Genomic DNA, 24,829 nt, shown 5'->3' on the forward strand with positions numbered 1-24,829 from the left:
ACTAGGTCAAGAACCTCCCCACCGGCGTTTGATTGGGTAAAAATAGGTCAGGGTCCACCTGCCTCTCCCCATGTCACTGCCACATGACTATCCCAGTGAAACTTGGAAAACACAAACACACACACACACACAGGCAGGCTGAGGCAGTCGCGCTGCGAGCCCTTAAAATAAAAGGTCCCTGGAAATAAATAAATAAATATCTGTGGAGACGAGGAAGAAAAAACCCACGCAAGCTTTCCAGCTGATTGGCTGCCCGGGAAGTCTCAGTTTCATGGATGTAGCTGCTGCAGACTCCTCCTATCTTCTCTCTGCCACAGAGGAAAATAAGAAAAAAAGCAAAACATTTTTCCATTGATCAGGAAATGGGTAAACCACCTTCACCCCCAAGCAAAAAGAAAAAGTCCGTGTATCCCGTGCTTTGAGCGTTCTCTGCTCACTTGCTCAAGTGGAGACCTCTTTTGAATTGCATTGTGTCTCATTTGATTGAATCACTTTATTTTTCTTGAGAAAAAATTGATTTCAAGTACATTCATCTTTAAGAACGAAGACGACGTCTTGTTGCAGTGCGCTCGGTATTCCCGTGTTGGGGGGGTTCTTGTTGCATCCTTCATCTGCTTCGTATTGACGTGCAAACTGTCAGAAGAGATGGCTCGGCCAACAACCCAGCTGGCTGGCAGTGAAAAGCTACAGGGCCAACAGCTGCATCCTACGCCTCCCGTTGGGGTGCCAGGGGCGGGGATGGTGAGCTTGAAGAGCCTGCTGCAAGGCCCCATAAAGGGGCAGGAGCGAAGGGCAAAGGACCTCTCTAATTGTAAGTACAGCAATTGCCCTGACAGCTGTGGTAAAGCAGTGTGCTAGTCATTCGTTCCTGCGCAGGGATGACAGGGGATCCTATATGCTTCGTATGGTTAAATAAAGGATTCAGGTGCATTCTATGCATTCTACAGAGATCTCATTCCTACACCTTTGCTCTGCAATTGTATATTTTGTAACCATTTTTGCCTCTGCTGCTAGTGTACTTTTTCACATTGCATCCATATTTTTGCTGCTGCTGCTGCTGTATCATCATAGAATCATCTCATTTATAGTATATGTCTAAAGCTACCCTAGACATGTTTAGGATCTAGTTTGTCTATTGGCATACTTCCAAAATAGAATATACAGAGCATCGCATGCACTTAGGATTAGTAGGTTCTGCATATCAAACATAAAAAGGCATTGGGGTTCAATCATTTGCAGCCTGTGTTGTGGCAAGAAGCAGTGTAATCCATCTTATTGACCATATTAAATAATAGATTGTAAGCTCATCGGACATGGTCTTCTTATACTATGCACCAGTGTGTCTTAAGTTGTCGTTGTCAGTTTTGTATTGTCAATTTTCACTCTGTTATTGTTACATAACTTACAAATCTTCTGCATGTTTATAAATAAAATGTAATAATATCAACTAGTATTTTTGGGTGATAGAGGCATTTGTCATAGAAACCGAATTTGACAGCAGATAGAAACAATTTGGCCCATCTTAGTCTGCCAGCATTTCCTGATATCAAGACTCAGATCTTAATCAGTCCTTGGTCTCGTCTTAGATTCAGGATCACCTTATGCCTATACCATACTCACTATATTCCCACTTCTGATGGGAGGGAGGCTGTTCAATTTCTCTCCCACTCTGTTAGCAATGTAAAAGTTTTTTACCTTACATCTAGATCATGACTTCTTGTAACATTTCTTCTCCTTTGTCATTTTGACTTTTGAGGTTTATACAGTTGCGAGTCCATCAAATCTGTTAGGTGCCCCTTGCCCCTGTTTTTAATTTTCATCATTTGGATTCCAGATCCTTCATTCTTGGTATGGTTGTGCATCTCAGAAATAACATATTACTAGGGAAGCAGCACAGCCATGGTGCAAACTCTTATTTTAATGGCTTGCAATTACCAGCAGCTACTGGAACTATAAACAGGAGATATATTCCAAACTGAGTTCATTTTCCACCCCACATCTCTTTGGTTATATATACTATCAGTTTGCAGATTTCAAAGAATTATCAAAATGTCAAGTATGGGTGTTGCCAAGACCAATACATTACCCATTTCTCTATTTCTTGCTTTACTTTTTAGTTGTTGAAGACTCAGCAGAACTGGAAAAATATTTTTTTTTAGATTATGCATCCTGACTTTTTTAATAGAATATTACAAATGATCTCACGTGCATTTATTTGACAAAATCCAAAAATGATATAAAATGAGCATTAAATTCTGCACGTAACTTGATAATTTATAATTGACTGTGGAGCAATAAATACATAGCATGCATGAAATTTTAATAGTTATTTTGGGAGAGGTTTCTTTGGCTCATATTCTCTTCCGTAGCTCTGTAGTGGAACTTCGTGTATATCGAGTTCTCTGAATCACATGTACCTATTTTACATTTAGTGAATGTTTAGTAGATAGATCTCCAAGGATTTGGCGTTAGAGAGCTGAGTTGCACAATAACATGGACCATTGCCTGTAAAGCATGGAAGGCAGGGTGTAGGGAGAGTGCATTTCAGGTGAGCAAGAAGCTGGTGTTCAATGTTGCGTCCTACCTTGCTGACACCTGACTGGATGAGTTACTGCAGCACGTGTAGTATGGGGTGGTGACAGGACGGGCCATGTGGAAGAGATTGTTATGCCTCTCAAGTGTTTACTGTGCTTTCAGAACATTAATGTATTCATGCATGGGAAAAAAATTGTATACAGGGGGGTTGACAGTACCATGAAACATTGGAGTGCAAGCTTTCTCCTTTTGTTTTGGAGTTAAGGAACAGGTGGTTTAGAATATGCAGAAAAACTGTGCGCTCCAGTTGGTAAAGCAATTATTTATTTTGTTTAAATGACAAATTCCAGGTGTGGAGTATGTTCTTCCTTTCTACATAAGAAAATTATAATGCCCGTATAATAACTTTTTAGAGATTGTGTAAAAAAAAAAACCATTTACTAGGTTGGACATACCTGGCCTAAAAACCACACCACTTGCCTAAAAACGTCGATTCTGTGAGCCATGTATACTTTAGTTTGGCTTTAAGGGAGGACTCCCGGATTTAGGGTATGTTGGAGTCTATTCTGCATGGAATCTAGTGCATTTGGGTGCAAGCATTCTTTAGGTATTTCAGTTCTTCAGTATCATAACTATTACCCCTGCTGCCTCTGTTCAATTCTCAGAACTCCCATTCTAGGGAGCTGAGCTGACATTGAAATTCACGTGAGTAGCAGCCATCAATCACGTGTATGCTACTTGAACATGTTTTGCTAGCATACAGGAGATTGGCTGCTGCTTCAGTCACTTCAGAGAGAGTGCTACCAATCGTATGCTAGATTTCATGCCGATGATTTCTGGTTTCAGTATTAAGGAGCTTTGGGCCTCTTCTCTGGGTTTCATGCTTTACTCAAGCTCTTTTCCCCTTTTCTTCTCTGCTCCCCTAGTCTTTCCTTCTGTAAAAGGAACTTGCTGATTTCTTTTTCTATCTTGTCTGCTCGTTACATTTTTCATCCTCTTTATAACTTCTATTCTGCCCCGACATGTGCATACGCACGCACATAATATATCAATAAACAGTAATAAGGGCACTCTCTATGAATGATTGTTGATTTTATTGTCTAGTGGTGAGACACTAGTGGGAGTGGAGCCTCTGTCCACATATACACAAGTGCTGTATATTTTTTTTACATGTGTATTCTGTGTCTTAATAATCTTTCTCACTGTAGAATGATGGAGTTTGTTTGAGAATGGCCAGACTGATGGGCAGCAGCAATTGCTTCTCTAAGATCATTGCTAATGTCATTCCTTCTTGGCATTGTGTTAACACACGCCTGAATGCTCCAGCTGCAAACTGCTAAAACTTTGGCTTTAATAGAGGTGGTCACACTTGCTGATGATCAACTAATCAAGGGCATTTGATTAGCAGCACCTGTCTGCTACTTGGTGTCTTAATTCCTATGGAATTAGTAAGGGTGTACTTAGTTTTTCACACATGGCTTCTCCATTTTGGCTTATTTTTGTTGAATAAATCTTGACAAGGTGTAATATGTCATGTGGTGTTGCACATCTGAGGTTTAATTTGTCTATTAGACCTGCTAAGGAATAAGTGATTGTTAGGTTAGAAACATAAAAGGTGTCGGCAAATAAGAGCCATTCGGCCCATCTAGTCTGCCCAACCTCTGAATATTTCCCTTAGTCCCTGGCCTTATCTTATGTCTAGCTTAGCCATATACCTATCCCATGCTCTCTCAATTGCCTTTACTGTTTAAATCTCCACTTCTGCTGGAAGGTTATTCCTTGCATCCACTACCCTTTCAGTAAAGTCAGATTTCCTGATATTACTTTCAAAGCTTTGTCCATCTAGCTTAAGACTGTTATGTAGACTCTTGTCTTGTATGAGGACACACCTCTTAATGCTTTAGTTCAAGTGTTTCAATCGGGCCCATTGCAAGAGGTGTTTAACCCCTTAATGACAAAGTCATTAATGCATTGTTTTCAATGGGTTAAGGGACCGCTCGTTATCCTTAAGGGGTTAAAAGAAGAACTTAGCCATGCAGTCTGCATTTACAAACATTTGTGAATAAAATGGGTCGTTCTGATTTGCTCAGTGAATTCAAGCGTGGTGCTGTGATAGGATGCCACCTTTGCATTAAGTCAGTTTGTGAAATTCCATCCCTGCTAGATATCCCGCTGTCAACTGTAAGTGGTATTATTGGACATTGAAAGCGTTTAGAAACAGCAGGACCACAGCCACAAAGCAGTAGACTGCGTAAAGTGGTGTGGAAAAGTTGTCAACGCTCTGCTGATTCCATAGCTGAAGAGTTCCAAACTTCCACTGGCGTTAATATCAGCACAAAAACTGCGGCGAGAGCTTCACAGAATGTTTTGCCTTGGCCGAGCAGCTGTGTGCAAGCCTCCAATCACCAAGTACAATGCCAAGCGGCGGATCGAGTGGTGTAAAGCACGCCGCCACCGGACTCTGGAGCAGTGGAAACGTGTTCTGTCGAGTGACAAGTCACGCTTCTCTGTTTGACAGTCTCGAGTCTGGGTTCGGCAGATGCCTGAGTGCATTGTGCCAACTGTAAAGTTTGGTGGAGGAGGGATATGGTATGGGACTGTTTTTCAGGGGTTGGGACCCTTGCTTCCAGTGAAAGGAAATCTTAATGCTTCAGTATACCAAGACATTTCGGACAATGCTATTCTTCCAACTTTGTGAGAATAATTTCGGTAAGGCCCTTTTCTCTTCTAGCATGACTAGCAAGGTCAATAAAGGTTAGATGTGTTTGATGTGGAAGAACTTGACTGGTCACACAGAGCCCTGACTTCAACCCCATCGTCACCTTTATGATGAACTGGAATGGAGATTGTGAGCTGGGCCTTCTCATCCAATATTAGTGCCTGACCTTACAAATGCTCTACTGTATGAATGGTCAAAAATTCCCACAGAAGCTCTCCAAAATCTTGTAGGTTACGAGCTGGAAAGCAAGCGGCAGAGTATGCGGTGGAAGCTTGCTGAGAAGTGATGTCATTTCCAGGAGTGCAGTGTCAGTGGGTTCTGTACATCTCGGAACCCAGTTGGATTGCCTCTTAGTGAGACAGGTGAGAAGTATGGATGTGGCTGAATGTTGGGGCTCTAGAGCAACTAGTTATTTTTTTAAACGGCACAAGGTCTGTTAATACAGACTTCTGTTTCACTGTTCCCTCGCAAAGCGTGATGGCTATTGATGCTGAGCACCGGGATATGATGTCATATGCAGGACCACAGCAGTTGGCAAAGGTAAGAGATGGAAAAAAAAAAGGGGAAAGATAGGTAGTAAGAAAATGAAGTGATAAAGAGAACGATATAGGGGAGAGATAATGAGGAAAGAGAAGGGAAACAAATAGAGAGAAGGGGGGATACAGTGGCGGTAGCAGCACATGGGTTCCATCTGAGAAGCCACCAAATACCTTGCATCCATCCTGTTTAAATATATTTATTTACATTTAGAATAAAGTTGTTTGGTGGCTTCTCAGATAGAACCCACGTGTAGATGCCACTTTCCTTTTCTTCCTTAAGATATGAGAAATTGCTGCATTAATCCCCAACAAAAAAAAAATATATTTTCCCCAAATAAACTGTATCTTACAAGCTGTGTGATGCATGTGAGCGTGTGTGTGTTAATGCTTGTGTGCGTGTTATTGTTTTCACTTTCCAGGAAAAAAAACATACCAGGTGTAGGCACCAACATGCAGTGTTGGAACTTTGAGGTTTGCAACAGCTCTGGAGCTGCAGGTTTTCTAGTAAGGAAAGCATTGATTTTCCTTTTTCACTAAAGAATGCATCTTAAGGTACCTGCAAGGTACTTTAATATGCATTTTTAATTGGTGGGGCTCTATTGGACATTTATTGGACGACACACCTAGAGAAATGTAACGTTCTGGACAAAACTGAAATAAACAATAGGAGTCTATTATTCCTGCTGTGCAGCATCAAACCTAAATTGAAAATTAGACATATACATTCAATTAATGTCCTTGACAGTCCTTTTTTACTGCTGGGCAACATGGCAATTGGCCCAAGCCCAAAATCTTTGCACTGTCTCTTTCACACAGTAAGAATTATGGTCATCACAAGCATCCATACAGATGCTCACAAGGACTTGTGTCCTGTTGCGAGTTAGTCCAGCTTGACTTATTCATGGCTCCCCAAGTTCAGCTAGCTCGCTCACCCTGAACTGGATTTATCACATGTTTTATCATCTGAACCTACTCTATGTAAGAAATAAGGCCTCATAATCACAATCAGTGAAATACTAAAATATACTCAAAATATATGTGAAATTCTATTACATTGTTTCTGTGCAAATTAAAATAATCCCCCCCTAATACATAAAACATTTTTATGTAGATATTCACCTTAACATCTGAGTGTTCCTGATATGTACAATGTTGCGTTGTTAACAAGAACACCTTGAGAATACCTATGGTATGGGATACCATATTATCTATAATTTAGTAGGAAATCTACAAATAATGCCCTTTTCATCTAATAATGGCCTAGTTGAAGTGCTTAGAGTCGGTTATAGACTATGTACGCACTGTTCATTGTGAGGTTTTTGCTTAAGGTTGTATTCCTTAACCCCGTGATGTTAGAATGCATTATGATGAACCATTAGCTAGCGCTTCAGAAAGATACATCGCTGGGGGTGGGGGTAACCTGAATGCCCCTTACTAATTTAGTACAGTGCTATTTTGTATGTGTTCAAAGATTTTTGCACACAGCAAAGTGTAATTATTCCTATTGCACATTGTTTAATATATGATAAACTGATGCGAGTGTTAAAGGGAAGAACATTTCAAATGCAAATAAGTGGCCTTATAATTGTAGCCGTTGACTTCATTTACATCTCTATAGATATAAAAAAGGCTTGTCACTTTGGGAATTGCTGGTCAGGCTAGGTGGGATTTAAGACAGAGGTCCAATGTAAGGGCTTGTGCTGGAGTACTGGATAGCGTTGTGTATGTGTATGAGTGGGGCTGCCAGATAGTGTTATGTCCGACAGGGAGAGGGGGGTTATGTGCTGCCCAAAGAGAAGAGGAAAGGGTAAAAGGGGGAGAGTGACACAAAAGCTAGTAATATAATAATATGCCACAGTGCTTAAGTTTTAGCTTTTATCCTATAAAATTACTCAAACCATGTTTTCATTGCAGTATTTTTAAGAGTGGTTTGCATTACCATTTGGTCAGGAATTTGATATCGTTTATGCTGTGCTACGACTCTAAACCTGCCGTATTCTAGGAATAAACTGGAATATTTCATCCTCTTTTGAATTTTTAAAATATGAGTTGGTCTTGTTGAAGGCTCAAGGAGTTATTTTAAAATTAAATATTGTTGAATACTTTAGCCCTTGTCAAGCTTTCACCAGTGCAACATTTTGGTGCATGTAGACCACCATCCAGTGTGACATTGGTAGCTTTTACCTGTTTATGTGTGATATGAAAAGCAGATGTCATCAGTGAGAATGAATGTTACTATAAATGTGGGTATATATGTGAATCTTATCATATGGCCTTGTTTATAGCTTGGATTATGAATTCATTAAATTGTTTTAAAGTACAAATCACTTTATGTATATTAGTTATGGTTTTTTTTTTTTTATATGTTTTGCATCTGTACTTGGCAGCAACCTCAGCTTTTTGTGATATTGTTAGATTTTCAACTCCAATCATCCTGCATGAGTGCCTGCTTGGCCAGGGGGTTCCTAGGGTAAGGCAGGACCTGATGTATTACCGGAGCCAGTTAACGACTACAAATTTCTAAACTATTTGTGTGGTTTTTATTTGCATTATAAACAATTTTCAAGCAATGCCTGCTTTGCTAGTGGGTTCTAGTGATATCTCCGAAGCTTAATAATCAAGGTTTATATGATCTGTCTTAGCTGTAAGGCCATGCAAACACACATTTTAAATTTTGCAGCTGTAATGTTTCTAAATGTATTATGTATGGTATGAGGTGTTGGGTAACCTGCAAGAAATTACAATGGATTCTGCTGTTAAAACAATACTTAAAGTATTATAATGGCTTAATTTTTCTGTCTTCTGATTATACTATGTGCCTTATCCTCAAGGTATCATGAAGGACAAGGAGAGAAAACTAGAAGATGAAATGGCTGGTCAGCGCTCCTCTCACTGTGCTTTCCTAGGATCCCTGCTTTGGGAACGTACCCTGCCATATAATGAAATAGAATATGTTGACCTGGATGAGTTTCTGCTGGAGAATGGTCTCCCACCAAGCCCACCTCACCAGCCTTTTTCACCATCTAATCTAACACCACCTCCATCGAACCAGTCAGTGGTAGACCTCAGCCGACCAGCATCCTGCGCCTCTTCTACCTCTGCCTGCTCCTCTCCGGTACAAAGTATGATGGGTAGTGAATTTGAACATTCAAGTGGCAAAGCAGGTATAACATTCAATAATGTTATTATTTATACTTTTGATATTGAGTTTGAAATATTGCTTACTGAAATATTGCTTCTAACTACATTTTATAGGGAATGTGTAGATTAGAAGAAATTTTGCTTCTTTGTTTCTTTAAATCAGTGTCAATTTAACACTAAGTTTTTTTTTAATGTCAAAGAACCAAGACTTGAGTATGCATTTTCAACAGATTATAAGGTAGAAAAATATATTTTTCATGTTGATTGAAAAATAGTTTTATTCATCCAGTTAAAGGCAAAGAAAAATCCATCCTATGTGTTTTTTTAATTCTCTGTAAAGTTTTTTTTTTTACCATTTTGTTGAAACTGCTTGTCAAATCCTTTGAAGTACTAGTTAAAAGTGAGATGGAAAACAAAATTGTAATTTTCATGCTGCTATTATCAAATGTCACTATTGAGTTTATTATTTTGTGTTTAGCATTTAAACTAAACTTTGGCAAAACGTTTCTAGAAATTGTTTTACTGCAACCAACAGTATAGTACGGATGCAGGGACATACACGAGTACATATGTCCATGTTTAAATCAGTTATTACTTACAACAAATTATATCAGTTTCATGTTCACATGCATGAACTTGTGAAAGACTGTTTATTTTGTATGTATTAACCCTTTTGGGGTAGCCTTAATGGCAACTATAGGAATTGCATACCCCAACTTTTTTTGGTGTCCAGATCAAGATACAGTTTGTGGGGGAAGGGATAGAGGCAGAGATGGAGGACAGAGGCAGAGTTAGAGGCCCGGCAGGACCAACTGGTAATCTTACCTGCAGTTTGAGGTAGTCTGTGCTGTAAGAAAACAGACCTCCATCGATGTCATTGCGTAGTGGGCATGTAGCATAGTTTAGAGATGTCTGATTAATAATGTGTAAACTAACTGGTTACCATAAATAGGAAAATATTTATAGTTTTCTCCAATGTGCCAGACAGCCTCTTAAACTCCTCCTCCACTTTTCAACATAGTTAAAACAAATTGACTAAACCTAGAAAAAATTAGATCACCTACCCTTTTTGTGTCACTGATTGGCTTGTTGAAACCTTATGGATTTGTATCCAGTGGTTCCTGTGCCAGGGTGCCTAGATGACTTGGGTGTTAGTGAAAAATGTATTATACAGTCACTGGATTGTATAATACATTTTTCATTAACACCCAAGTTTTCAAAGGTGCCATTTAGTTGCCTTAACCAATACTTTTCCTCTTTGTTACACGGATCAGATTTGTTGTCTATTGTTAGACAGGCTAGAACTCATTGTGCAAAAAGGGGGTGGCTTGTTGTTCATGCAGAGGGTTTCTCATTGGCATGCTCAGCAAGTCAAAGGGAGACTGGGAGAATTTCACTTAATCAAACAAATGTGTTTTTGGGGTAAATATTTGGAATCCTTAATTTGGTAAAAATAATGGGTGTATTGAGCAGAAAGAGTTACTAATAATTGCATCCAGTTGTACAGTTTGGCGGAAACACTGTATGTTCCTCTTCTCCTGGCAAACACATTGAGCAAAAAGAAAGGCCAAGTCTGTGCCTTATTTTGAGTTTAACACGAGGAAGCCCGTCCCAACCACAAACACATAACCGGTTTGCCATGTTGTGCCAGCCAGAAATGCCACTGTATGTACAGAGAGATCACATCTTAAACCCTTAGCTGGGACATTAACAAGAGCGTCATTCTCTTGTAGTAACAGAGGTACAGATGGGATTGTGTCATACAGATAAGAATATGAGTCTCTTTGTAATAGATCGATTATGTATGCCAAGAGGATTACTTAAAATCCTATCCCTGGGTTCACTGTACAACCCATATCTGGCTTTTTTTTTGTTTGTTTTGAATATGCTATATTCGTTGATTAATTTTGCTTGATCTATAGTAAGGTAGCAGTATTTCACAACAATTGCTTTATAAATAGGTATTTATAGGTTTCTCTTTAAGGCCACTAAGTTATTATGTCAGGGATCTGCACCTACATTAATCATATTCTTTCCAGGCAACAATGTTTCCTTGCAGAAATGATCACTCTTCTCCTTTGTTTTTTATTAGTATTTAAATAATGGTGCATTATTCACCAGAGAGTGCTTTTTGTTCTGTTGTTTTGTCTCCTCCCAGAACCTGTGTCTAAAACGTGAGATGAACTAAGCAGACGCCTGCTTCTAGTCCACGTGCCTCCCCAGCATTCATAGTCATGATGCAACTCTGAGTTACGGTCTGCATTTATACTCCAAACGGCAGGGTGGAACAGATGGCAAGAGGCTTACAGCCGCGTGTGTGTGTGTGTGCTAGTATGTGTGTGAACGAAAAAAAGAGAGTGCTTGAATGTGTGTGTCTGCCTCGAGTTCATCCTTAGCCAGTGTATGTAGAACAGGGAATTAATGTGCCCCTGCCTGGCTGAATGCATGTGCCTACTTGACAACCAGGCTCTATGCCTATTGCTTCTTTGTCAACAGCCAAAGTATACTTTTGTAGAGGTGATGTGGGGTGAATTGGCAAGAACAAAGCCCATAAGTGTTAAGGAAGCAAAATACAAGAGAATGCTGGTTATGGGAGAGGCTGGCATCATGTCTCTGAGGATTGAGGAACGCGGTGTTTTCTGTTTTTGTACAGTTTGATAGCTTGTGGGCATTTTATATACAACATTGGTTTGCTTTCTGAACATTAGATGTCTGTTAATGGGATCTGTAACAACCTCATAGCTGTTAAATTCTATGGCGGATTTAGGCAAATCTCATTAGAGAACTCTCAAGCATCTTGTTGTTCAGTGACTAGACCCAAATTTTTGTGATTTGTGACAGAGCATTGTTATTATGGTTCTGTACTGTACTTGCATGGAAAAAAAAATAAACAGAATATTTCCAAAACAATTACACTGATTGACAGACATATAATATGGGCTAGAGGTAGTTTCAATAAGCTAAAAGTTAAGCTATGCTAAAAGTTCCCATTCACAGGACCTCTTTCTTAATGGGTGCAGATCCAAGGACCCCCGTCAAACTATTTTCTTGGATCATAATGTGTTTGCAATGTGTATGGCAATAATAAAAACTAATTACTATGATGTATCATTTTACAAGTAACAGTTGCATTATCATGTAGCAGTCTATAGCAATATATTCTGTGTCAGGCTTTCTGAAAGATACACCTGCTATAATGTAACTGCAAATATTTCGCCCAGAAATAGTGTCAATGGTGGCTAGTAGTTACTGCATCATGTTTTTACTAAAGCAGGCTCATATTATATGTTAAACGTAGTAATTCCACTAAAGTTCATGTTTAAAATCATTAGAACAGTTTAAAAAAAAAAAAAAACCACCCTAAAGCTGTGATAAAAATGACACTGGATAGACTGATTGAACTTAGTGCTGAAGCATAGGCATGTCTGTCTTTTGCATTGTTTGTTAAATTGCAGAACGCATTATACCCTCTCCTAATGCACACTTCTCAGGATCATTTGACTTGATCTGTAATTATGCTACATGTTCTCATCTTAACTTCCAGAGGCAAAATCTGTGTACTATAGTTAGAGATTGTCAGATGAAAAGAGCTCAGCATAACAAGTTTGAAGTATTACAGGAGCATGTAATCCCTCACAAGGTCAGATAGAAATTCCTTGTCTTCGCTTTCACATCTGGATTCTTTGTAAATGTGCAGTTTTACTTGAATGCTTATGTGTTTGCCCTCATTTGCGTCATTTTATGCAACTACTAGTATAGTAAACTACAATTAGGGCTGAAACAACTAATCGATAGTAATCGATAATGAAAATCGTTGTCAACTATTTGTATTAAAACCTAGTTTAAGAAATACTGTGTTTGGGTTCTTGTAGCTTTTATTATTATGTCAGTAAAATAAGAAGGTGAATAGCGAGAGGCCATTGCAATAAAGAGATGAAAGTGTAAATTGTACGTTTTTTATTACGTTATTTTAAATTTAAAAAAAATTGCATTTTTTATCCGATTAATCGAAAAAATAATCGGCCAACTAATCGATTATTAAAATAATCGTTAGTTGCAGCCCTAACTACAATATATATAAAGCAAGGCCATTTTAATGATACAGGGCTTTGTTCTTTCAGAACGTTAAATGGCAACTTATTGCTAATAGTAATATTGTAAGGCAATGGGGCAAATAAAAAAAACTCACCAACCATGATTTAAGTTGTCGCTGCAGGTACAAATGTGGGGATATAGAAGAGTGGTTTTTCCACACTCCTACACCATTTACTGGAAATGATACCTAAAAGTGTCAGCATAATGTAACTATGTTAAGAAAGACATAACAAATGGTAACATGCTCATAAATACCGGGTTTTAAAGCCGTCATATTATATACATTTTCCCCTATAAAGAGAAGGTCTGGTCACCGTATAGTTTGGACTGCCCTAAAAAAAGTCCTCTGAAGCTTTCTCTGTAGAGTAGAGAATCCTATAGCCAGCATGAATGCACTGGGGGCAAACAGCACACTTATGCATATACTAAATAACACGGCGCAAAACAGGTTAAAATAGTTTAAAATGTGTTTTCACATGGGATTATCTGAAGTTTAAGTTACCGTATTCTCCATTTGTGTCTGGGTTGTACTTTGGCATAGTTACCTATGAAACTAGCCAGATTCAGAGAATTAGATGATATCGAGAAAACGTGTAGATGCTGACAGGAACATTGCTGGGATGTGTTGCGAGTGTTCATTAAATTGTGTTTCTATGATTTTACTTGTTGATGCCCAACATAACTATGCTAAACATGCCACTTAATCATTTAATTGCAATGTAATAATCCAAAGCGTAGAAGTGCACATAGCAGGTAGTGAATAGTTTATTTCATTGTTTTTGTAAGACAAAATGGTGACTTATTTCTCTTCATATAAGTTTATACATATTTTTGCACAGTTCTTCATAGTTTTGGTGCAATATTTATGTACTAATATCCATTTATTATATTTTCACAAAACACAGCCCAGGGACACCCAAGTATAAAGGTGTCACAGGTTCCAGACCCTGGAATAAGCCTTCCAATGTAAATCTTGCAGGGTCCATGAGGGTGGTCAGCCTTTGTGGGGAAAACGTACAGGTTAAGAAAGCCTTGATATATGGGGAGATTGCACTTTGGTTATCAGTTCCCAGACAGGATCTGTCTTCCTAAGTGTCATTGCCTGTCACAGTGTGTTCTACTTTGCTCAGAGCCTATGCTTGGATCAGTTCTCAGTTGCCAGTGAAGGACAAGGGTTAGTGTTGGTCTGTCGAGTTTGACAATAGCTCACACCAGTCGCAAAGCAGGATTCCACTGGCTTCAATTCATTGCCAAGCAGGGATACCTTAAAGGTTCTTGACCTCCTTGTATCCTTGTGCACCTCAGCTGAACATTTGTTATAGATCCGTTCCAGCAGCACCAGCTGGATTCCTTCTACTGTGTCGATTGCACGTCCCACCATCCTCAGAAAGCTTGATTCAGTCGGCTGGCCCATCCCACTCCTCTGACACAGCTCTTAACCTCCAGAGTTTAGTGATAACGGCATGCTGTGCCAGCATGACTTGCTTAACCTCCTCATAGTCATAGAAAGTGACAGCAGATAAGAACCATTCAGCCCATCCAGTCTTTCCTTTCTAGGAAAGGCTGTGTAGGCTTCCTTTGCTCTGCCTGAGAGCTGTCCCACAAGAATCTTGACTCACTCATTTGAGTGTGTGTGATTAAGTTCCCACTACCTCCTAATGTCTTGATGATATCCATCAATGTCACACTTCCCCTAACTGAACTTAGTGTGGTAAGACTAGTGTTTTGAGGACAATCTATGATGGGAGTCGGTCTCTGTGATTAAGACCTTTCCTTGGCTGCCCATGACCCTTTAGCGGTTCACCTCTTTTCCTTCCTTCCTTGGACCACTTCTGCAGTTTTGGAGATGCTCTGACCCAATCACCTAGCCATCATAATTTGGTCCATGTAAAAGTCGCTCAGATTCTTAGGCTTGCCCATTTTTCCTGCCTCTAACACATAAACTTTGAGGGCAAAATGTTCACTTGCTGGCTAATATATCCCACACACTGACAGGTGCCATGATAACAAGATTATCAGTATTATTCACTTCACTGGTCAGTGGTCATAATGTTATGGCTCTTCGGTGTATATACTAAGCAATAAAAACATCCTTTAGGCATTACTTAGAGAAACTTTGCTATAGGAATTTGAAATAATCAGTCTGTATGAGTGCAGATAGAGGTATAAAAAAGTATACCAGTGACAATGTAACCATTGAAATACCAATACATGGAGCGTAGCATATAAAAAGAAGCCACTGATACTGCAGCACTAAATTATATATTCCAAAAAAGAACTGGAAGTTACATAGGTGTATTTACTTTTTGTTAGGCTTCTTAAATTGCTTTTGGTGAAATAACCTTATTAGCAAAGCTATTGTATATCAATCTGCTTGAAGGTATTATAATTCTTCCATCTGTGGCCTGCCTGCGAAGCTTCGTGATTTAAATCCGCCAGTCCTTTGTTCTACCTTTTGTGTTTATTACAGACTTGCTTTGAGTAATATTAGCTTCCATAGCTAAATCATAGATTCAAGTCAATTTTGCAGAGGTTAGCTTGAAGCCCCTGGAGGGACTCTTTAGAAAGTTCAGCCAAATTGTGTCTGAATCCCTCCGCTTTCCTGTCTCCAGTAAATAGTAAGATGTCTCTTGTGTATCCTTGGAAATGATTTCTTTCTCAAATACTGTATATGATCAGATGATCAAATCATTAGTCAGGAACTGCACTGAGCCATAATGTTATTGTACGGAGCCCTGTTTTCATGCATATTCATGAACAGATTTCATAACAAAACTGGAATGGGATGGTATTTATTCCTGTATACCCATTGGTAGTGTCTCCGTACCTGACTGAAGTCATTCTGAAATAATCTGAAAAAAGGTCTAGAGCCTGTAAGTTAAACATTTATTAGGAGTAAGTTGTCCTGGAATCACTGCAGAAATCATTAACGAGCAAGGTCCATTTGACTTGTGTAGTCAGAGGTAAAATTGGTAAATTAGGATCTGTTTTGCTAAGAGTATCCACAGGTCAGTAACTGATCTCATACGGTAGTGCTCCGCAGACAAGATGGTCCTGCAGAGTTAGGTGGGTCTAGGACTAAAGCTGAGTGGGATGGTAGCCCCGCAGCTGCATAATCAATAGGACAGAGCATACTTCTGGGCAATCAGGCTGTCTGGCGCACTGCTTACTCACTGGGCAGAGTGGATGTTGGCAAAATACACCACCAGCTACCGGGCAAACAATCTATAGCATTCCAACACTACAACTGCATTTTAAGTAAAAAAATTAACTTAAACTAAGGTTTACATTTCCATTAAATCCAGGGTGTTGTATATCTTTCCGAGAAAAGCTACATAATCCCCTGGCATCTCCCCAATCTTTGTATCAGATGCCTCATACGCTTTGTATGAAATATCACCAGTGTGCCAGGGGTTCCAAACTTCCCACTTATTAGGGAATGCCTGTGTGCAAACGCATTTAAAATATATTGATCAGCTTGTTGTGAACCCATAACACCTGTGGTTTCATGCCATCAGTGAAACGGCAAAAATCACTTTGGATTGGTTTGTCTTTCTGTATTTTAGGATGGTAGTAGTTGCTTATGATTGCGCTAAACCTCCTGGTACCTCATTAAGACCCTAAGAACAGCCCCAGTCCCAGAATATTGGTGCCAGTTCATAAAGCTAGTATAACTGTTTGATTTTCCTAGTTTCTTTGAAGCTACATGAGTTGACCTTTGGCTACAGCCACAGATTTCTTCACGACTACCTACAGTTTCTTCTCGAGAATCTCTGCGATGTAGTGTTGGAAGTGCTAGCGGCGGCTGAGTCTCTGGGGCTTATCCAAAGAGGAAACAGAACTTCAGTAGATGGATCTGTTTTGGCCATGTATTTCTTCATGTGTATACTTACAGTATTTTGATTGCCTTTGCACAGAATGTGACAGTATGAAGGTTTTTTGCTCTTATGTTGTGCATCCTACATATCTAATCCTTGATTCTTCCTTATGATGGTGGATGCAAATTGCATTCCTATGTGGGCACAGTTCTACCCAGATAAGCTAGCAACAGCGCTCTGCAGAAGGCTGGCAGCAGATCTGATTCTACATCCAGCTATCCCACCCCCTCCCATTTCCCCCCTAGGAATTTAGGATTTCACATCAATTAGTCTCGCTCAGCCGGCTCCCTTTGTAAAAGTCCTCTCTCCACTGCCCCCCCTCCTTTTCCTTACTCTTACACCCTCCTTTGCATTCCCTTCCCTGGGGCCACCTCACACTCCAACTCCATGTGCATGCTCATTGCAAATATACCCCTCCCTCCTTCTAGAAGAACATGGCCAGCCAGGGAAATCCACTCACGGGGAGCAGCTGCAGGAGCTGACATGTGCCAAGCCAGCGAGGGAGGCGGGGAGGGCTGATGCAGCAGCCGCCTCTCTGTGCGAGAGCACGAGACCTGATTACTGTACCCAGACTCGTGCAGGGCCACGGCCATCACCTGTCTGCAGATTACACGGCAATAGAAGGAACCTCTCCGAATACTGCTCTACTTTAACGGGGAACAGAAATGCATGGAAATTGCAGACGAGAGTGATCCTTTCATATCTTATAGAATGCAGACAATCCATACATATGGAACATTCATTTAAATGATATGTAGAATTGTGGATGCGCCATTTGTTCATAACCCCTTTGTCCATTAAAGGAGAAGTAAAAGTCACTGTTTCCACTTAAGGGCAAATTTTGCATGGGATGTTTTAATTCTGGTATTATTCTCTTTTCTCTAACCTCTGTCCAATATGACTGGGGGCGCAATTTGCCGCATTCAACGCAATGTTAGCAGGATTACTGTGTAATGCTCTCCATTTTTATGTGAAATCTCTATACATTTACATCAAGAACATCATCTCGCAAAGCATTTCAGCATACTTAGTGTAGGAGTTTCCGCTTTGAGCAGGAGAAATAAAAATAAGTGCCTTCCATTTTCAGTATTTATTTGTGCACCGTTTAAATGATCTGTTCGTATAACACAACCAACTCAAAACATTTTAAACCTTAACATCATTGCGTTAATTATATGTATGTCAGCTACCCATAGATTTTGTTAAATGTACCACTTATTGATGATGATGATTTATATAATGCCAACAGTTGCTACTACCTATGTTAAAAGATAAAAGGAGTTAGTGATATGTATATTGTTTTTAATAAGTAAACATCATTATAAAAGTTTACTTAATGCAATGCATTGCAAAGTGTAACATTCATCAAAATGCGACAGATCGCTTTAATGGCAGTTTGCGAAGATGATAAATAATTTGATGAATACTATCACATTAAAAATGAAAGCTTGTTCTCATATTGTTTTTTTCCTGGCTTTTGAGGTAGACTTTACAAATGCATAACTTTGGTGGTTAACGCGGGTTTCCATACGCTGAAAGTAAATTAAACTGCTTGCCCATGAAACGATTAGAGGCAACACTTCCAAATATAACGCTGCCTTAGCTCACCAACATTTAACACGCACACAAATGGTACATTTAGAGATGAAATGTAAGAATAAAGTGTAGGTAAAGCATATTTTGCAATCATTTACCGTTCTGGCCTCCGAGGCTTTGCGAATGAACCCCTGTAGTCTTTCAGATGTTGATGTGCAGTGAAACATGTTATAGTTGCTATTATACTGGACATAGGTCAACATTTTGAATATTTTGTAGTAATCTAATTATTCTTATGTAAATGAAGTTAAATAAAAAAGATATAATGTGAAGGGGGGGTGCATATTTTGCATATTGTATTCCTAGAACTACGTCAGTCGTGCTCCCTTATACCATAGATGGATACATTATTAAGTTAAATTGATGCTGTTGTAGCCATACACGTGTTTATCCTGACAAATACCATTTTCAAAGGACTTTCCATTCTCATTTATTTTTAGCAAATACACTGCCATATTTGTTGAAAGGCTCATTTTTTGCAATAGGATTTTTTAATATGGAAGCGTGACATGTATTTCAGTGTGAAGCCGAATCTTTACTGCATTACTGGTTCTTCACTGGTGTCCTCTGACTAACCCAAGCTGTTTTTTTGCACTTAAGATCAGATGACTCCTGTGTCTAGGGACAGTCCAAGTCCTGTGGACCCAGACTCTGTGGAAGTGATGATGAACTTTGACCCAGATCCTGCTGACCTTGCCTTGTCCAGTGTGCCAGGACATGAGACTTTCGACCCTAGGAAACATCGATTTTCTGAAGAGGAGTTGAAACCACAGCCCATTATGAAAAAAGCCAGAAAAATACAGGTGCCAGATGAACAGAAGGTAAAGCGAGGACATGGTGTTATTCTCCTTTGGCTCTGCATTTTGATTTGGCGTTAGCTGTAGTTTATCTATATGCAGATATGTAGAAGTAGGCAAAACGCCTACATTTTTAGCATGCTATTTAGTCTGCAATAATCTACTCTTGATCTTTAATTCCATACATCTTCAGGAAAAGACATATGACAGCAATACACTGGCAAACGTGTTGCTGATTCATTCATAATATGAAGATGTAGGGAATAAGAGAAATTTGTTTTACTGTTACACGTTAAACAAGCATTAAATCCAAGATGTTTTTCTTGGGGAAAAGATAGTGTTTGCTTCACTGAACTCAATATAAAGAATATATAAATGAGATTACCCTAACAATTGTAATTGTGTGGTTACAACAACAACCCATGTACAGACTGTCACCTGTGTATGCTGTTGTTAATCTGCAGAGAGATTTGCCTTGCAGTTCTTAATAGACTTGTTACAATGTACATTTCTTTTTAATAATCACTAGGATGAGAAATATTGGAACCGGAGGTACAAAAACAATGAAGCGGCCAAACGGTCACGGGATGCTCGTCGCCTGAAAGAGAATCAGATCACAGTGCGGGCTGCCTTTCTTGAAAAAGAGAATGCAGTGCTTCGTCAAGAGGTAGCAAAAATCCGTCAAGAACTCTCCCGCTATCGCAACATTCTCTCCAAATACGAGTCACAGCATGGAGCCTTGTAAACGTGTAGCTGTCCCCCATGGTTGCACAAACTAACACAGTTTCACAAAAATCTGCCCCCACAAAGCCCCTTGTTTCCCTGAGACTGGCCCTTCACTGACAAATAGCACAAGAGTTAGCGGGCATGAGGGACAGTAGAAAGCAGGCAAATATACACTTTTCTTACCCTGCTTTCTAGCTCCATATTTTAGCATTCCATCAAGACCTCCTTTTACCCAAGGATGAAGGTGCTATATTGACTAATAGACAATGTGGGGTATCACCTGGGAGTAAAGCAAGATGAAGAATGAAAACAAGAAATACAGTTGATCCTGCCATGTGTACACAGGCATTATCCAATACACCAGCTAGCATGTAAAGCTAATTACTTGGTATCAGGTATCCCTTACACACTCCCTAGTTGCATTGTATTTATCTTGTGTTTCTTTATTGTAAATCCTGTGGTATGTAGGGAAATGGATGACAAAAGCTTCTAATAACTGGTCAATGGAAATTTTGTTAGAAATATAAATGGAAATTGTCATGAGATCATCTAGCAGTTTGACAAAGCCTTTAAAAGATTTGAGTTATGAGTGTGGAATTGTAACTGATGTCTTCACAATATGGTAGAGGAACAATGGCTTCCACTTGGTGAATGGCTTGATACCATTCCATGAACGTCTAGTTCCATTTTTTTTTAGGAACTATGACATTGTGTTGGTAAAGCAGCAGATCAATATAATGGCCAATCACCTGGTTTCAGAAACATAGTGGTTACACAACATCCAAGTCATATCTAGTAGAATGTTCTGGCCATACAACTTGGTATTGCAGTTTGGTTAACAACATGTCCGTAAATATATCACAAGATTGTGATTTGTGGTGGCAGGTTTAGAAAATGATTTTAAATGGGTATAATTGTGAGTTAAATGGCGATTAAAAGGTTAGTATATTTACATACTAACCTATGTTAAACTTCCTTGTGAATCCAAACATTTACACCACCATGATTGTCCATGGATAGTTTGGGGATAATAATCATTATATTATTAAACAATCCATCGGTTGTTGACAAACCAGTAGTTAAGTTTGAGGAGCAAGTTTGCTAACCTTGATGCCATACATAGATCACTGGTTCCTAACCCAGTCCTAATACACACCAACATTTGAGGAAGAACAGATATCCCATATGGAGCAGGTATTTAAAGGATGGTGTATATTAAAGATTTGGTTTGGAACCACTGTTCTTGGTTTAGCTCACACTAATTTCTCCAATGAATTCCCAATTTGTATCTGTGACATCTGGGGAGCTGTGTATCTTTAGCACACAGCTGAGATTTACTACTATGTTAAATACATACAAAAGGTGTTGTGAATAACAATATAGAGTATTGCATATTTCCATTCATTCACACGCATCCGCACTGCAGCCTAACTGTTTTATCATCTACCCTTCTGCAAAGTATTATATTAAATGCTCAGTGAAATCCAACTTAAAAAACAAGGTAAAAGGGTCTATCACATTTTTGAAATGCCTGTTAAAATGTTTGGTTTTGGCCATAACAGCAGTTCCATTTTGTGGCTGTACCTTCATAGACTAACAAGAAGATGGTGCTGGTGCAGCCAGAAGATGGGAAGCTCATACAGAACACTGCACTCGCGTAACCCTTTTACAGAATGCCTTAATCGAAGCAATGAAAAATTCAGAATGATTTTAATGTATTCTAAAGCAGAATATAACTTTGATGCCACTTATGCACTTTGGTTATCCAATCTATTGTAGTTGGATCGGAAATACAAGTAAAGCTATTGTCTATTTATGCATATGGTTTAGCATAGTCTCCGACTGGAAGCTTTAAGGGTTTATTACATCTGATTGATTAAGAAAAAGGCACAATGAAAGGACGCTAGCATTGGTTTTTGTACATACAGATGGGGTGATGTTTTGCATGTACATGGATTGATTCTGAAAAAAAATTCTTAATATTATCAGCCATAAAGTAACTGGTGCTCTTTCTATCCCGACTGTAATTGGTACATGAGGACCATTGTGGACATGAAACCTAATAGCTTGACAGCTGATAATATTAGATAGGAGAGGATGGCAGGTTTTTGACTTGAGGGCAAATGCTTGTGTCCCAGATACAAGTTCATTAGCGGACTCAGTCTAAAAGGCTTTCTGGAACATGAACTATTCAATATCTCTTTGTAGAAGCATGCTGCCGCAGAACAACTTGGTTATAGTAGTATCTCCAGCCAGTATCTCATCAATGAAAAGGTGCCGCAGCAGCTGTTCTCCTGTGTGCCGTCAAGTAGCTTTCTCCTCTTAACTCATTCAAGTTAGTTGTTCTAGGCCAGCCACCAACTGTGCTTCTGCCTTTATTTCTATTTAATTTGTTTCACCAATTATGTCTTATTTTCTGTAAGGGTAATAGCGATAGGTTGGGTGAAAAGGCAAGATCGGAAATTTGAAAAGAAAAACAATTAGCAGAGAATAAGGAGATATTTCCTTATCAAATTAGCATTACATTAATAGGAAGCTAAATCAGTAAAACTGGTTTCCATGCCTCCTATGAAAGATTGTCAGCCTCATGTCTAAATTGGGAATAGATAACCTTGGGACTCTAGCTGTAACTGAGCTACGAACTTTAGCTAAGATAGGAGAAATAAGGCAGAATCAAATTTCGAACTTGACCATTTACCTAACCTGGGAGTCAATAATAAGCATGTTACATATGTGATTTGCACTAGTTCATAATGCATACAGAAAATATGGCATTCTTTGTAATCTTTCAAAGGAGACTTTATTGATTTTTTTGTCTTTTTTTTATATAGATGTATTTTATAGATGTTTCTAATCTGCAGCTATATACAATCATGCCCACTAACAGAATTGTAGGTTCAGTGAAGCAAATGAAATGAACTGGACTTAAATGTTCCCTTTGTTGCAGTGCGTACATTGGTCACAAGATGTCGCTTGATCACTGATGGGGAAACGGCAAAACCATAGAGGGAATTTCTCTCGGCTTGTGATTTTTATTTAGGAACGTACTAGGATCAGTAAAATGCCCCAGAAAGCCTTAGCAAAAAATAATTTGCATATTAAAGTACTTTGTAAGTATGCGCTTATGTGCAAGTTGAACCAGAGCTGGAGATGACTGGTGGTATTTATATCACGTGTTGGCACGCGTGTTCAGCTGAACGCATTCCCTGCCCTGAAAATAGCAGAAAATAGGGAGGACAATGATAATTTAAAGGAACCTCTCAGCAATCACATGCATATGATAGCTGGAGTGGCCCTGAAGTAATCATACAGACATTAATACCACTTTAAAATGCTAGCACTTTTATTGTTTGTTTTTTCATTGCTGAAGAATAATGGTCTTTTGGTACAGGCATACTGCTGTATATTTAGCACTTATTCTTATGATATTTTAACACAACCCATTTCCAAGAGCTTTGACGCAAAGAAGAATTGGCAGCAATGTAACGCTGAGCACAATATCTAGATAAATAAACAATATCTAGTGTATAAGACAATCAGTTCGAGAGAGCTTTAAGCAATGGCTCTCATTTTTAACTATACTGCACACTAAGCACAGATCTTCTTTACTGAAAAACATAAATCACAGATATTTTTTATTGATTATAATATACATCTGTGGTGAGATTACTCTATATAAAGGTTATATACAAAATGGCTGATATGTAAATCAATAAAGCAAGGTTATATTGAAATGTACTGACACTGCAGTTTATCGATGTGGGTATATTAATAACTCCCAGGACAGGGGTAGGGGGGTGGGATTGCCCTCTGGGCTGGCCCGATTTAGAAATTTTGGGCAACTACCTGAAGTTTTTCCATGCGTCTTCTAGAAGGTTACATCTGGCAGATGTCTTGCACTGTTTTATGAATGGGTGACTTGGCTGGACTTGCCCCTTGGCTTGAATGTTGGCAGCCCTCCCCTGTTACCCGGCATGTGTTGTTTCAGATTGACTTTTTTTTCACAAGCTGTTTCAAAATGTGCCAAAACTACCCCCCCAACTATAAAAAGAAGCATTAAATCTGAATTGTGCTAGACAAGGTCTACTAACAGTGGGTTCTATTTACTAAACTAAGAGAGCATTTAGCATTTTAAGTGCATGGCTCACCTTTGTTGTAGAAGAAGCTTACCTAAGTTGGGCTTTTGTGTTGCATTGTGATATTAAGTTGAAATGTTTTAGTGAATAAACCCCAAACGTTAACATTTTGTTATAAAATTCATAAATTGGGGTAAATGTAATCAATATTCCATTGAAATGTCGTTTAAGTAAGCTGCAAACTTTTTTCAATCTCCAAGACAAATTCAGCACTTTTTCCTGCGTTGCTTATAAAATTGAAAAAAAGCTGATCAGAAATAAAGTATTTGGTTTATTTTTATGGTTATATTTAGCACAAGAAATTTATATTAAAAATATATAATATAGATGTATAGCTGTATAGATAAATTTATCATCCAAAAATATATTTGTTAGCAATAAAGGTCATGAGGGTTTTATTATCCTTGGAGCTAAATATGTATATTTTGTAATGTCCTAATACTTTTTGATGTTACTGCTGAAGCATATTGTGGTGTATTCTCCAAATGTATTTTTCTTGCACTTGATCTTTCCTTTTAGTCCCAAAGATGTTATAGACCACAGTTTATTGCAAACTCCAGACATACTCTTGGAAACGACATGTATTTGGATATATTTTTTTTGAAACAATAGCAATTTGCACAGATCCAATAATCAATCTATGCTCTTGCTCTTGTAAAGAGGGAGC

At 38.8% G+C, this 24,829-nt stretch overlaps 1 protein-coding gene across 1 annotated transcript; it reads left to right on the top strand.

The window, feature by feature from the left end:
• Positions 1-529: 529 nt before the first annotated feature.
• On the top strand, positions 530-21,526 carry DBP (D-box binding PAR bZIP transcription factor). Its single transcript, XM_053452152.1, has 4 exons — positions 530-811; positions 8,625-8,957; positions 19,104-19,324; positions 19,830-21,526. The coding sequence occupies exons 1-4, from the start codon at positions 646-648 to the stop codon at positions 20,043-20,045; spliced, it is 936 nt and encodes a 311-aa protein (XP_053308127.1). The 5' UTR covers positions 530-645; the 3' UTR covers positions 20,046-21,526.
• Positions 21,527-24,829: the final 3,303 nt, after the last annotated feature.

Source organism: Spea bombifrons, chromosome 12, assembly GCF_027358695.1.
Source record: "Spea bombifrons isolate aSpeBom1 chromosome 12, aSpeBom1.2.pri, whole genome shotgun sequence".
In the NCBI taxonomy this organism is placed as follows: domain Eukaryota; kingdom Metazoa; phylum Chordata; class Amphibia; order Anura; family Pelobatidae; genus Spea; species Spea bombifrons.